The 13318-nt window shown below is 45.3% G+C and overlaps 1 protein-coding gene across 1 annotated transcript; it reads left to right on the plus strand.

Annotated features, from left to right (window-relative positions):
- The first annotated feature begins 2036 nt into the window (after window positions 1-2036).
- Window positions 2037-10887, plus strand: SMIM15 (small integral membrane protein 15). Its single transcript, XM_083153261.1, has 2 exons — window positions 2037-2213; window positions 10220-10887. The coding sequence occupies exon 2, from the start codon at window positions 10238-10240 to the stop codon at window positions 10460-10462; it is 225 nt and encodes a 74-aa protein (XP_083009387.1). The 5' UTR covers window positions 2037-2213; window positions 10220-10237; the 3' UTR covers window positions 10463-10887.
- The last annotated feature ends 2431 nt before the right edge of the window (window positions 10888-13318 follow it).

Below are 13318 nucleotides of genomic sequence, written 5' to 3' on the forward strand. Positions count from 1 at the left end.
TTCCTTTTGTGAAGTTTAAAAAAAATGAATTTTAAAACTTTTACAGATGTCCCCTATGTAACTTTGAAATGGCCCACATGCAGCTACTGTGCAATAGGGATGTCAATACCGAGGCATTTTTTTCCCCTATAAAAAAATGCACCCACCCTGCACATGTACTTGCCTGGGTGATGCAGCAAGGAGCAGCTGTACATGTGCAGTATAATGCCAAACAGCGTCTTAGCATTCAGATGCTGCCCAATCAGAGGGCACGCTGCACAGCCCGCCAACCGCACTCTCCAGTTACTGCTGCTCTCCAGTTCCGATCCCGGCGTGCGTTGTGGGCTTAACTAGCACACATAGCGTCACATCGTATGCCTTGTGCATACGATGTGCATGCGATGCGATGCTAGAAAAAGCTAGTACAAAAAGTATGTGCAGCACATACTTTTTGTACTGTATGATGAGGTGCCGCGGGAGCGCGCACCCCATCGGACAGCATCGCACCGCCCGCATCGGTGCGTGTGTGGCCTCCTTTACCAGAGAGTGCAGCCAGCGGGCTGTGCAGCGTAACTGCTAACCGCACAGCCGATATGGGAGCAGCCTCTGAGTGCTCAGACGCTGCCCGGCATTAAACTGCGCATGTGCATTGTAATTCCCAAATCTCGGGATTGGAAACTCCAATCCTGGCAATTTTGAGGCCAAATCCTGGGATTGGTCACCCTACTGTGCAACAAAGACAAAATATAGGGTGTGTGCCATGTCCCCTTAGGCACCCCCCCAGTGGCTTGGAGGTGCTGAGCCACCCTAAAAAATATATATATGTACCAATGTGAGCAGCAAGGTTATTTTGTGGACTGACCTACATTACTATGTATTTGACCCATTGTATGACACACTCTAGGGATGAACGGGTTGGAATCATTTGGTCTATTGCATTATGGTAGAAAGTCATTAGGTCGAATCCATTAGGTCGACATGCTAAAAGGTCGACATGATTCTAGGTCGACATGGGAAAAGGTCGACATGATTCTAGGTCGAAAGGTCATTAGTTCAACAGGTCATTAGTTCGACAAGGTCATTAGTTCAACATTGTCTATGTCGACATTCACAAGGTCGACATGGGGTTTTTCACTGATTTTTTACCTGAATGTCAACACAGTCGACATGGACACAGTTTAAAGTGCACTGCATCCCCTCGCATCGCTCGCTGCGCTCGCAATGCGTCGGGCACGGTGCCTCGCTACGCTCGGCACACTATTTTATTCTCCCACCACGCCCTAGTGGATGGTAGGGCATGAAATACCGCCTGTCGGCACATGTTGGCTCAAAAAACAGTGAAAAACTCCATGTCGACCTTGTGAATGTCGACATAGACAATGTCGAACTAATGACCTTGTCGAACTAATGACCTGTCGAACTAATGACCTTTCGAACTAGAATCATGTCGACCTTTTCCCATGTCGACCTAGAGTCATGTCGACCTTTTAGCATGTCGACCTAATGGATTCGACCTAATGACTTTCTACCATAATGCAGTAGACCAAATGACCGCATCCCGGATGAACATAGGAAGCCCGCTATTAATGGGCAATCACCATTGAATCTTTCGATGCGATAGTAGCTAACAATTTCATCATGGCATCACATCCGCAACATGGCCGGCTGGGGATAGGACTTTGAGCATGACCATCGCAGCATCGAATAGGAAAACCAATACCATCGGAACAAATACATAAGATACTTGTGAAGCATCACGGTGCGATGTTCATTCCTACCACAGATTTTCCCTTTTCTATATATATATAGTAACCACTCATTGCATCCACAGCAGCCCGTACTATGGCCACGCTTTCCCCGTGACTGCCGGCACATAGTACTCAGGCCAGGTAACGCTCCCGACACTCCCTGCAGAGGGTGCCGTCACTCTCTCAGACATTCACGTAGTACGTAACACACGTGAGTCATGTGGCGTCATATGTCAGTAAGGGAAGAGACGTCAAAGCCGGCGAAGCCTTTAAACATTTTGACCAATCAGGTGCCGCCTCTTATCCTGTCCAACCAGCGGCAGCAGGGGGCGCCCATTCGCAGTGGCTCTTTCATGCTGCCTCCAGGAAGTGCCTGAATGTGAATGAGAGGTGCTGGCAGGAAGGCGGGGTGTGAGTGCTGCTGTCCTCCTGTGCGAGTTCCTGCTTCCTCCTGGCTGTGTGTGAGCAGCATTCATGAGCTGGCTGGTATGTACTCCCACTCTGCTGGCCTCACTGGGGGCTCAGCTCTTCTGTGGCCGGGGTGCCCTGGCTCTTACACGGCGGCGGTGGGCGAAGCAGTCACGGTACACAGCTGCTGTTACACTCCTAGGGGAGGGTGGGGGATACTATTATAACTTTTATCACATTCAAGTGATGGGATTATATAGTGTTGGTACAGCACCCTGAGTACAATAGGTCTTGCATCCCAGAAAGTTGTCGGTGTCTCTTCTGTGGACACACTGTCTTTAGTGATCTTAAAGATGTATAGAGCAAAATGTCTAGTGCAGGCATGTCAAACTCATCATCCCAACTGGCCCGAATAATCAAGGTCTGAGTCTTGTGTGGGCCGCAAGAAAGAGTCCTATATACAATTGTTCTATATACCCATTGTCAGCATTGTACAGTCACCTTCTCTATATTATATTATACATCAGTGTCTATTTAGCATTCAAATTCACATCCTGACACAGAGAATAAGCCGAAATTCACGTCCTGACACAGAGAATACTCCAAAATTCACATTCTGACACAAAATAAGCCAAAATTCACATTCTGACACGGAGAATACGCCAAAATTCACATTCTGACTCAGGGTGCCAGATAACACACATGCCCCCACGGTGCCAGATAACACACATGCCCCCACGGTGCCAGATAACACACATGCCCCCACGGTGCCAGATAACACACATGCCCCCACGGTGTAATTATTCATAGAAAACACGTGGGCATAGCTTGCCCACAGGGTCAGGTGGGATCAACAGACCCTGTTACTCTTCTTCACCCCCCCCCCCCCCCCCCCTCCTGTAGCAAGTCTTAATTTTTTTGCAGTGCACTGCCGTCTACCCCTCCTGCCTTCAGCAGCAACACACCAGCGCAGTCCAGCCCTCCGCCTGCAGCAGCAAGTCACCAGCGCCGTCTGCCCCTCCCCCTTCAGCATCAACAAACCAGCACCGTCCGCCCCCTCTGCTGCCAGATATCCTTCCCTCCCTATGGCCGACTGCCTCCACCGACTCCTTTGGCGTCTGATCTGATGTGTATGCGCCGTACGCCGGTGCGCGGTGACGTCACCCGTGCACCTCCGCAAAGGACTGCTGGGAACAGGCTTCAGAAGAAACTTCAAGCCCTATCAGCAGCCCTTGAAGCCCATTCCCAGCACCATTTTCGCAGGTACAAAAGTACTGTCAGCGCACTGTTAGCCTTTGGGGCCACATGCGGCCTGCGGGCCATGAGTTTGACATGCCTGGTCTAGTGTGTACTCTAAGAAAGTGAACCCGCACAATCTGTCTACCCCAGCCGATTGTAGGGGTTTGCGCATGCCTTCGGTGAGTTTGAAACTCGGCAGGGCATTCGCTCACTGATGGGAAGGTGGCAGACGCAGGGGACTGGACAGCGTTTTATGGGTGTACCCCTGCAAATGTAGGTGTGGCACATGACTTCAGCGCCCACCCCCATTTTGGCCATCTCCGTCCAGTATAAAAGTAAGTATAGACTGCGGGGATCCACTCAGCCAGGTGGCGTTTACCTGCTCGCTAGTCTGCACATTTATGCTGCCTAGTAAGTAGGTCTGAATCGGACCCTAAATACGTGTGTTGTTAAGGCCCTCCCTGTTTGAACACGCAGCGCAAGTACGGAGCAGGGCCCCTGTGACATCACTGACCAACATCATTAGAATATCGGTCAGTGTGTATGCACTATATTGTTGCACTGCCGATATAGTTAACAATATCAGCAGCGCTGGAAATTGCCCAGTGAGTACAAAGCACCTCTCACTGTGGTTTTTGCGACGTGTAGCGAGTAGTCTACATTGGGCTAATGCCATTTTTAGACACATTGCATCCCCTGTAGAACCTATGAGGGTTGTGGCGGAAGTTACCCCCTAAAAACTTGTGTTTTCCTTGGCTAAGCTGCAAATAGATTTTGCCAAATGGGTTCCATAAATTGAACACTTAAATGGAGCAACAGTTGCTCCATCAGGTGCAAGTTATGTAAAGCCGCAGTTGAATTATTATTATAATTTTATTTATAAGGCGCCACAAGTGTTTCGCAGCGCCGTACAAAGGAACAATACAGGGAGACAAAGCTTGGCATAACATTAAATAAATAACAAAAATACAGTACAAATAAAGAGCGCCACAGATCAATACACATTACAGCTTAAATATAAGTAGTGAGGACTCAATCAACATAAAACTAGAGGCTAGATGCCAATGATGGAGATGAGTATGCGGACAAAGATGGTCACTGAGTGTTGGAGTATAGGAGAGCTGTGAGTGAAATGTGAAGAGAAGTGGGCTTTGACAACAGAAGGGAAGAGGGCCCTGCTCAGAGGAGCTTACAATCTAGTAGGAAGGGGAGACAGACAGATTACAAGAGGTGCACGCGAGTGGGTGGTGGTTGGATAGCAGGATGTAAAAAGGCAAGGGGTCGGAGAACCAGCTGGTTTATGCAGTGGAAGGGTATGCTTTGATGAATAGGTGAGTTTTCAGTGCCCGTTTAAAGCTTTGGAAGGTCGGGGAGAGTCTAATGGAGCGAGGGAGTGCGTTCCACTGAAGGGGTGCAGCACGGGCAAAGTCCTGTACTCTAGCATGGGAAGCAGTGATCAGGGTGGAGGAGAGACGACAGTCGTCAGCCGACCGTAGAGGGCGGGAGGGTGTATGAATGGAGATGAGGTTAGAGATATATGGAGCAATGGAATTAGAGATGGCCCTGTATGTGAGTGTGAGGTGTTTGAAGAGGATTCTGTAGGGGAATGGAAGCCAGTGCAGATTTTGTTGAAGGGGAGTGGCAGAATTAGAGCGGCGGGAGAGGAAGATAAGCCTGGCTGCAGCATTGAGGACAGATTGGAGAGGAGCCAGTTGGGATTGAGCGAGGCCGGTGAGGAGAATATTGCAGTAGTCGAGCCGTGAGATGACCAGTGAGTGGATGATCAGCTTAGTTGCACTCTGTGAGAGAAAGGGCCTGATGCGAGAAATGTTGCGTAACTGGAACCGGCAAGAAGGGGCCAGGGCTTGGATGTGGGGTGCAAAGGAGAGGGAGGAGTCAAGAGTGACACCCAGGCAGCGGAGTTGGGGAACGGGGGAGATGATGGTGTTGTTAACAGTGATAGAGATATTAGTAGGGGGCATAGCTCTGGGTGGGGGAAAGATAATAAGTTCGGTTTTGTCCATATTCAGCTTCAGAAATCGCTCAGACATCCAGGTGGAGATGGCAGAGAGGCAGTTGAAAACTTGAGAGAAAACAGTGGGGGACAGATCAGGAGAGGAGAGATAGATTTGGGTGTCATCCGCATAGAGGAATCACCCCCTAAGGTAGGGGTAGCTAACTCTGGTCCTTGAGAGCTACCAACAGTTCATGTTTTCCAGACTACCTAGCTGGTGCACTCGTTACTCACTGACACATTTTTAAAGATCCGCAGGTGAAGCTAATTACTTTGCTTGTGAATTTGTGAGGAGACCTGGAAAAAGCTGATTGTTGGTAGCTCGCGAGGATTGGAGTCCGGAGGGCTGTCGTCATCAGCAAATGCAGATGACAGCTGCAAAAGGGGGTTCCTGCGAGTGATATTCTGCAGCATGGTTCTCTCAAGCGATAACCTTAGTTGTCCTGCATATACAGATGACCGGGAAGGACGTTGATGACCTGCGTGAATCGTCTGCAAGTTTGTGCGTACACACTGGTCCGTATTTAGATTTTACCATCCAACCCGTAGGAATCAGCACAATCATTTTATGAATGTTGTCCAGTGTGTACCCAGCTTAAGGTCCAACCTATAAAGATGCCAGCCCAAACCATGTGATTTTGGACCATCAACCCTTAGCACCCAGCTGGAGAACCACATTATAAGGCCCTTAACTTGGTATGATTTCACAGTGAGCTCCTAAACACCCAGGCTTATATGTATATATGATTGCTGAGGAATCTGCCTTCTAACATTTGCAGTGGTACGTCTTAATCTCAAATGATCAAATGCTATATGTATCCTATTAAAAAAAAAAATATATATATATATATATTATTGTTTACAACCCTCTGGTTAATATCGCAGTACTTTTCTTCTATGGGTTTGCATGCTTGAAGGACCTGTCTTGGTTAAATAATACAGAACAGATTTTAGTTTCAAATGTAAATGCAGATAATTAAAAAAAATGTTGGTTCCGCTTGGACTGGCCAATAGCAATGTTCACTTCAAAGCTATGCTTACACATTGTTTTTATCTAGAAATTTAGGGGGTTATTCTAGTTGCCTTGCGATCCCACCAAACCCCGCCTTGCGACTGGTGGCCTGGCCGCCACCCATTCACAAGGGCGATTCACTTGCAGGGCCTGCAAATGGCTGTTTCACATTCTTTTCATCTAGAAATCTAGTTTGATATAGAAATGTTGTTAATAGGGACGCACGCAGTAATCCATAATAATTAGTGTTCATTCTAGCACCCGCCATCTTTGAAAACCCACGCAGTTCCTGTTCCCTGCCTGGGGTGTCGCTGTCTGTTGTGGTGTTTCTAGCACAGGTCTGGTTTTCATATCAGTGCTGATATACAGACCACACTGTGCTAGAAGCACTACAGCAGACAACGACGCTCCAGGCAGGGAAGAGGAACTGCATGAGTTTTCAAAGATGGCGGGTGCTAGAATGAACACTAATAATACAGGTCCTGGTGATGTTAATATTAAACACCACACAAGTTAATGGAAAAAGCGTCTCTTCCGAATTTATTAGAAGGGATTATTTGAGTATTAAAGAAACCGTTCTTCACATAATTGGAGTAGTAATACAGAATTTGTGTGTGACACGTTACGTTGTGTACGGAGGGAGACGGGACCATGTGCAGAGCACAGAATCAGCAATGTCAAGTTTTCTTTGGCAGTTGCTGCTTATCTTCATTGGCTCAGTGCTTCTAAACCAAACAGAACATATTAGATTTTGTAGGAGAGAGGGTTTAAGGCTGAGAGTGCATTAACCTTTTATCCCACGATGGTTATTTAAAACATGTGCATCTTGCACGGTCTGCATTGGTAATTGCTTTAATGATGGATAATATTTTAGTATGTATTTCGCACAATACAAAAACCTAATGTTGGTTTGTTTCATATGTAAATGAAACATGGTTTGTAGCTTCTCCACAGGTCAAACTCTGATCTATTATATGCAAAAAAACCACAATGCAATAGAATAACTAATCTAGGAAATAATATACTCGAGTCAGCAAACAAAAAATATAATCCACTCTATTTTTAAATTTTCCATTATCTTGTGTGACGGTCCCTATTCTGTGCTGCTGGAGACCATGGCAAAATGGGGCCCAACTGAGATGGACTCCATTTGCACTCTGCACTGACGGAGGCAGGCCGTGATTTGAGCTACCAGCACAATGCTGTTAGCTTGATAATGATTGGGCAGCAGGGAAAAAAAAAATGCTTGTGATAGTTCTCCATTTTAAATGTAGGCCATTTATTCCATGCACGTTCCTTGATATTTCCACCAACCAACCAAATGACTTTATGTAGTTGCTTCCAAAGGTGATGTAGCTGTCGCTTTGGAGTGTAGTTGACTTGTATAGGACAAAATTTAGGAGGATCAACTCTAATTTTACATAGCCCAGGACAAGAGGCCTTGTTCAAGGGCAGATGGGAGGGAAATGCACATAGCCCATGTAAGGTTCCACGTGTAAGTTCTGAGTGGGGAAATGTTTATGCATCAGCATGGTATGTAGTTTGTATGTACAAGTTATTACACAGTAGTGAAGGAGGGATGATCTCTTAAGTCCGCTGTCTTGCCGCAATAACATTACACTGTGTGGGATCACATTGTCTTGTGAGGACAGAGCAGTATTTATGTTGGAAAAGGTCTATGCTTGCAGTTATCCAACGCCAGAATGTGCTTTGGATAGACTCTCGCATCTACTAATGTTTCATTTATTATTACTATTATAATTATTATTATTATTGTGTGGAGGAATGCTATTAGTGTCCGGCTTCTACATGCTGTTGCTTTTACAGAAAGACTTTTTTTTTGTTTTTTTGTTCTCCCTTGTGCTCTTCATGTGCTTCAGTGGTTCCTCCTTATACTAAGTAGGACTACATATGCCAGTCTCAATCACATTCATAAAGCTACCTCCATTGTAGTTATGCATATAAGTGCGTATTCTATGGAATGTCTGATAAATAATAATGCGCTTGTTGGGCCAGTGCTCTAAAAGCTGGTAGTCAGTCTGTATATTACACAACACAGATTGTTCCAGCACACCTGGGGTGGGGATGTAGATACTAGGCCGACACACTATCCAAATGGGCATAGAGAGAATATAATGTGCCGACCATAACAAGGGGACGCGGCACACTTATATGGTGTCTATGTCGACATAGACAACAGAAAAACCCCATGTTCACCTAATGCTTAGGCTGACCGATTTCCTAGCTCGACTGTCTGACTGTCCATCCAATGACCCATACCCCCTGGGTGGAATCCTGTTAGCCTCAATTTATTTTCGGCCATTAAAAACATTCTACTATTGTGATTTATGACTGATGGTCCTTATCGCAGTATCTGACTTGAGGAGGTTTTATCGGACGAAATCGGTACCCAGTTTGAAAAGGAACTGTTTATATCCACTCTGTTCCCTGTAAAGCAGTCCATTTTTAACCCATAAACAAATTATTTCCCCTAGTCCCAATATCTCTATTTTGTGGCCACTGTGCCTCAAATATATTTTGGGAATGCATTCCTCCTCCCCCTCCCCCTCCCCACTGGCTTAATTAAGATGTTTTACGTGGCATGAGAAATGCAATTTCAAATTGTTGTCAATTGAACCTAGAGAATGTCTCATGAAAACCACTTTATGGAGTGTTAAAGGGCTTGGGAACTCTTGTTTCTCATTGTAGAGTTACTACACTTAGCACTTGAATAGCTACTTAATTAGGGGAGGTGGAGTGTGTGTATATCTAGTTACATCTCTGCTACATACAGGAAAAGATGGCTCAGCTATGATCACATGCCATATGGCGCACCAGACAGAGGGACTACTGCTGAAATAAGGCCACAACATAGTGACAGTTTGTTTTTGTCCTGCTCTTTTAACCGACTCATTCATTCATCTTTTTGTTGTGCTTTCTGCTACTCTCTTTGCAGTTTGTATGGAGCTGTTCGCACATAACTACAGCCTGATTGATTCTATGCAGGCTATATAAATAAACATAAACTGATTCAGGCCATCACATAACCAAACTCTGGTTCCTGTTTTGAACAAAATACTATTGGGTATTAATGTTACATGATTGAATTTTATTGCCCCCAAAGTAATAAAAAGTACAGACATCAATGTTATGTGCTGTTCTAGAAGAGTATATCTGCTGGCACCTCATTGTGGCGTTCGGGTAAACCTGAGATGTTGGCACTACTGTAATTGGCTAAAATGTGCACAGCTATGCCAGGTAACACATCACAAAGGATGTACTGTAATTCTCGTTGCGCTTTACTGTAATCACAGGAGGAGAGGGCATTATGCACTGTACCCGGTTCATACTGGTATGGGGTAGGTTCTAGAGCACAAACACAGAAGAATGGAACACCTACGCTCCAAACAAAGGGTGCAGCTCTGATCTAGGGAATAGTCACCAACTATCCAAATATGGTACAAAGAATAAAAAAAGTCAGAACAAAGCACTCCCATGATCAAGATAAAAAATTCCGATGACGTTGTGGATTAAATATACCTAGTGGGAGAGCTTTGTTCTGACTTTTTTTATTCTAGGTTCCAGAGCATGCTAGCTCTCTGGGGACAGACATTTAGAGTTCATTAATTAGTCTGTCTTTCTATTTATACAACTATGAACCATCTGAACGTTTATTTAAAAAATAACTCTGCCTTTGGGCCTAACAGTTGTATATCTTTATCATAGAGGCATCAAAACATGAATCCTACAGAACTTCGTACAACATTGCCTCTTGCCATTTGGTTATTTAATTACAGTGTTGCTTTTTTTTCCCCTCAGTGACAAGTTTTTGAAGACATGATTGATATAAAAGCCTGGGCCGAGTACGTAGTAGAATGGGCTGCCAAGGACCCATATGGTTTTTTAACGACTGTGATCCTGGCCCTCACACCCCTGTTTATTGCAAGTGCAGTACTCTCGTGGAAATTGGCTAAAATGATTGAGGCCAAAGAACGGGATCAGAAAAAGAAGCAGAAGCGACAGGAAAACATTGCAAAGGCGAAAAGGGCGAAGAAGGACTGAAGGAACTCCAACTACTCCCTACTAAAGACGCTCTTTATATGCTTCATATTTTCTAACCATTCTAGAATGTTTGACCTAACTGGATATAGTTATCGGTGCTCTAAACACTTGTCACTACAACGATGTGTTCTTCTGTATACCGAAAACTTGTGAATCGACTTTCTAGGATTTTGTTTTTTACGCTGTGTTGGATAATTTCTTAAAATGTACATCTAATGCTCATCCATGTCCCTTTTTCTGTATTTGGAACATGTAAGGTTTTTTCTTTTTAAGCACGGGTAGCCATTTGTACCCCACTGTATGAGCTTTTAAAATTAAACCAGTCCTGAAAAATGTGGCAGTTGCTCCTTGCCTAATGCCATATGTCTTTGAAAGTTTGCCCCACGTCGCTGGCCGGATCTGTAAATAAAAAGCCTACTACAGTATAGTATGGAGTTTGGTTTTTTTAAGAAACATTGTGGAAATACAACCACATGCATAAGTGCTAGTTTTTAAGTGAGGGGAAGGGTTCTGTCATCTTGAAACCAATGCAAGGCTTCTGTTGCGTTGAAGAAAGTAAAGGTTTTAGGACTATGTACCTGCTCTATGTAAGTAGGTTCTTATGGTATACAGAAGGTCTCTTGGATGTTACACATGGTTGGTGTCAACAGGTGGTGGTTGTTGTAGAACAAAGTTTGGATGTATGGAGGACTTGAGCACAATACAACCAGCATATATTTATGAGAGTGTAAAAAAATAACAAACCTATAAAACCTCTCTAGACATAAGTCTTTTGAGGCCTACACACGTAGCAATTTCAGGCCATTTTCTGAACAGTGTTACTTAATTTATCTACATCGCTCAGAAAATGGCCCTACATCGCTGTGTGTGTAGGGGCCATAGTCTTGTGCTATCTGCCGGTGATTAATATCCAGAATGCTGGATACATCTATAATCGTCAGTGTCAGGGTTCTCTCAAAGCCACAACCAATCGCTCAGTGGCACATAATTGTGCTGAGCGAATGCTCCTCTCCCCCTATCGCTTACATGTATAGGCCCTGTTAGAAAGAGGAAGCAGTTCAGATCCTAGGTGAGATCACAATGACAATAAAAGTTTGTGAGGTGTCTTGTTACGTGAACAACTGTCTCTGCCCACGGTCTAGTCCAGGCCTGGACAACCAGTGGCTCTCCAGCTGTTGTGGAACTACAAGTCTCAGCACTGCCACAGTTTTTACCATAATGGAATACTAAAACTTTGGCAGGGCATGCTGGGATGTGTAGTTCCACAACAGCTGGAGTGTCGCAGGTTGGCCAGGCCTGGTCTAGACCTTTTTTATACAGCTCATGTGATTTAGGCAGCATTAATTCCACAGCACTGTATTATCGTTCTCAGAAGAACGTTGGTTTTGGGAAACAATTACTAATCCACAGCAAAAGGGAGGACATGTGCTTTTAACCCCTTCCCGACATTTGACGTACATTTACGTCATGGTCGGGAAGCACTTCCCGACACATGGCGTAAATGTACGTCATGGATTTAAACTGTCACCGCGTCTATAGACGCGGTGACAGTTTCAACATGTCTGCTGTCCCTGACAGCAGACATGTCCGTGCATGCCCAGGGGGGGCTGCGATGCCGCCCCCCCGTCGGCGATCGCTGTGATTGGCTGTTCAGTGTGAACAGCCATTCACAGCGTTTTCCTGTGTCACCGGCGAATAACGTTCGCCGGTGACACGGGATCAGAGGTGATTGGTGCTGTAAAGTACAGCACCAATCACCGCGGGGTGTAAGGGTGACACTGGTGTCACCCCACCTCACCCCGCCCGCCCCCAAAGGCCGTGATTGGTCCGTCGGACCGACGGACCAATCACAGCCAAGGAGGGGGATTTAAACTAACGGTGACTGCACTGCAGACGCCATTCCGGTCTGGAATAGCGTGCAGTGCGGTCACCGTACCCCCCTGCCGCCATACTGACCAGAACCTTGCTCCATACTTACCTGATCACTGCTTCATCACTGCTTCCTGGATCCTGTTGCTACTTGTGCCTTCCTGTGCTGTGAAATTGTGCTGCTGCAGTGTAATAGCTAGATAGAGAGAGAGAGATAGAGAGAGAGAGATAGAGAGAGAGAGATAGAGAGAGAGAGATAGAGAGAGAGAGATAGAGATAGAGTCAGAGAGTGCTATATTTTGTGCTGCTGCAGTGTGATATAGTTATAGATAGAGAGAGAGAGAGAGAGAGAGAGAGATAGATAGAGAGGCCTAGTGACAGAGTGCTATATTTTGTGCTGCTGCAGTGTGATAGTTATAGAGAGATAGAGAGAGAGAGATAGAGAGAGATAGTGACAGATTGTGCTATATATTTTTTATATAACTGACTGCTGCCCCCTCCTTTTGTGCTGATCAGTATAAATTAACTGATCAGCAACTTTTTGGGGGCGCAGGTTTTTTTTTATATATAGATATACCTGTCAGTGCTGCTGCTGCAGTGTCATAGAGTGATAGATAGTGAGAGATAGAGAGATAGAGAGAGATAGTGACAGAGAGTGATAGAGAGTGCTAAATTTTGTGTCTGCTGCCCCCGCCTTTTGTGCTGATCACTATATCTGAGGTGATCAGCAACTTTTTTGGGGGTACAGAGGTTTTTTTTTTTTTATATATACCTGTCAGTTGCACCAAAGGTTGTGCACCTGCTGCACCTCACTGGTAATCAGTGTCGCATCACTGATCACCTTTTTTTTTGTGTGTGTGCTGTGGGGTCTTTTTTTAATTTTTTTTTTACACACACTGTGATTTTGTGGGTGTCCTGTGGCCGCTGTGCGCTGATCAGTGACGTACATCACTGATCATCTTTTTTTTTTGATCAATTTCCTGTTGC

This window comes from Crinia signifera, chromosome 1, assembly GCF_055691185.1.
Source record: "Crinia signifera chromosome 1, ASM5569118v1, whole genome shotgun sequence".
NCBI classification, from domain to species: domain Eukaryota; kingdom Metazoa; phylum Chordata; class Amphibia; order Anura; family Myobatrachidae; genus Crinia; species Crinia signifera.

Coding starts and splice junctions, on each gene's coding strand:
- SMIM15 (XM_083153261.1), top strand. CDS start 10,238: ATGATTGATATAAAAGCCTGGGCCGAGTACGTAGTAGAATGGGCTGCC.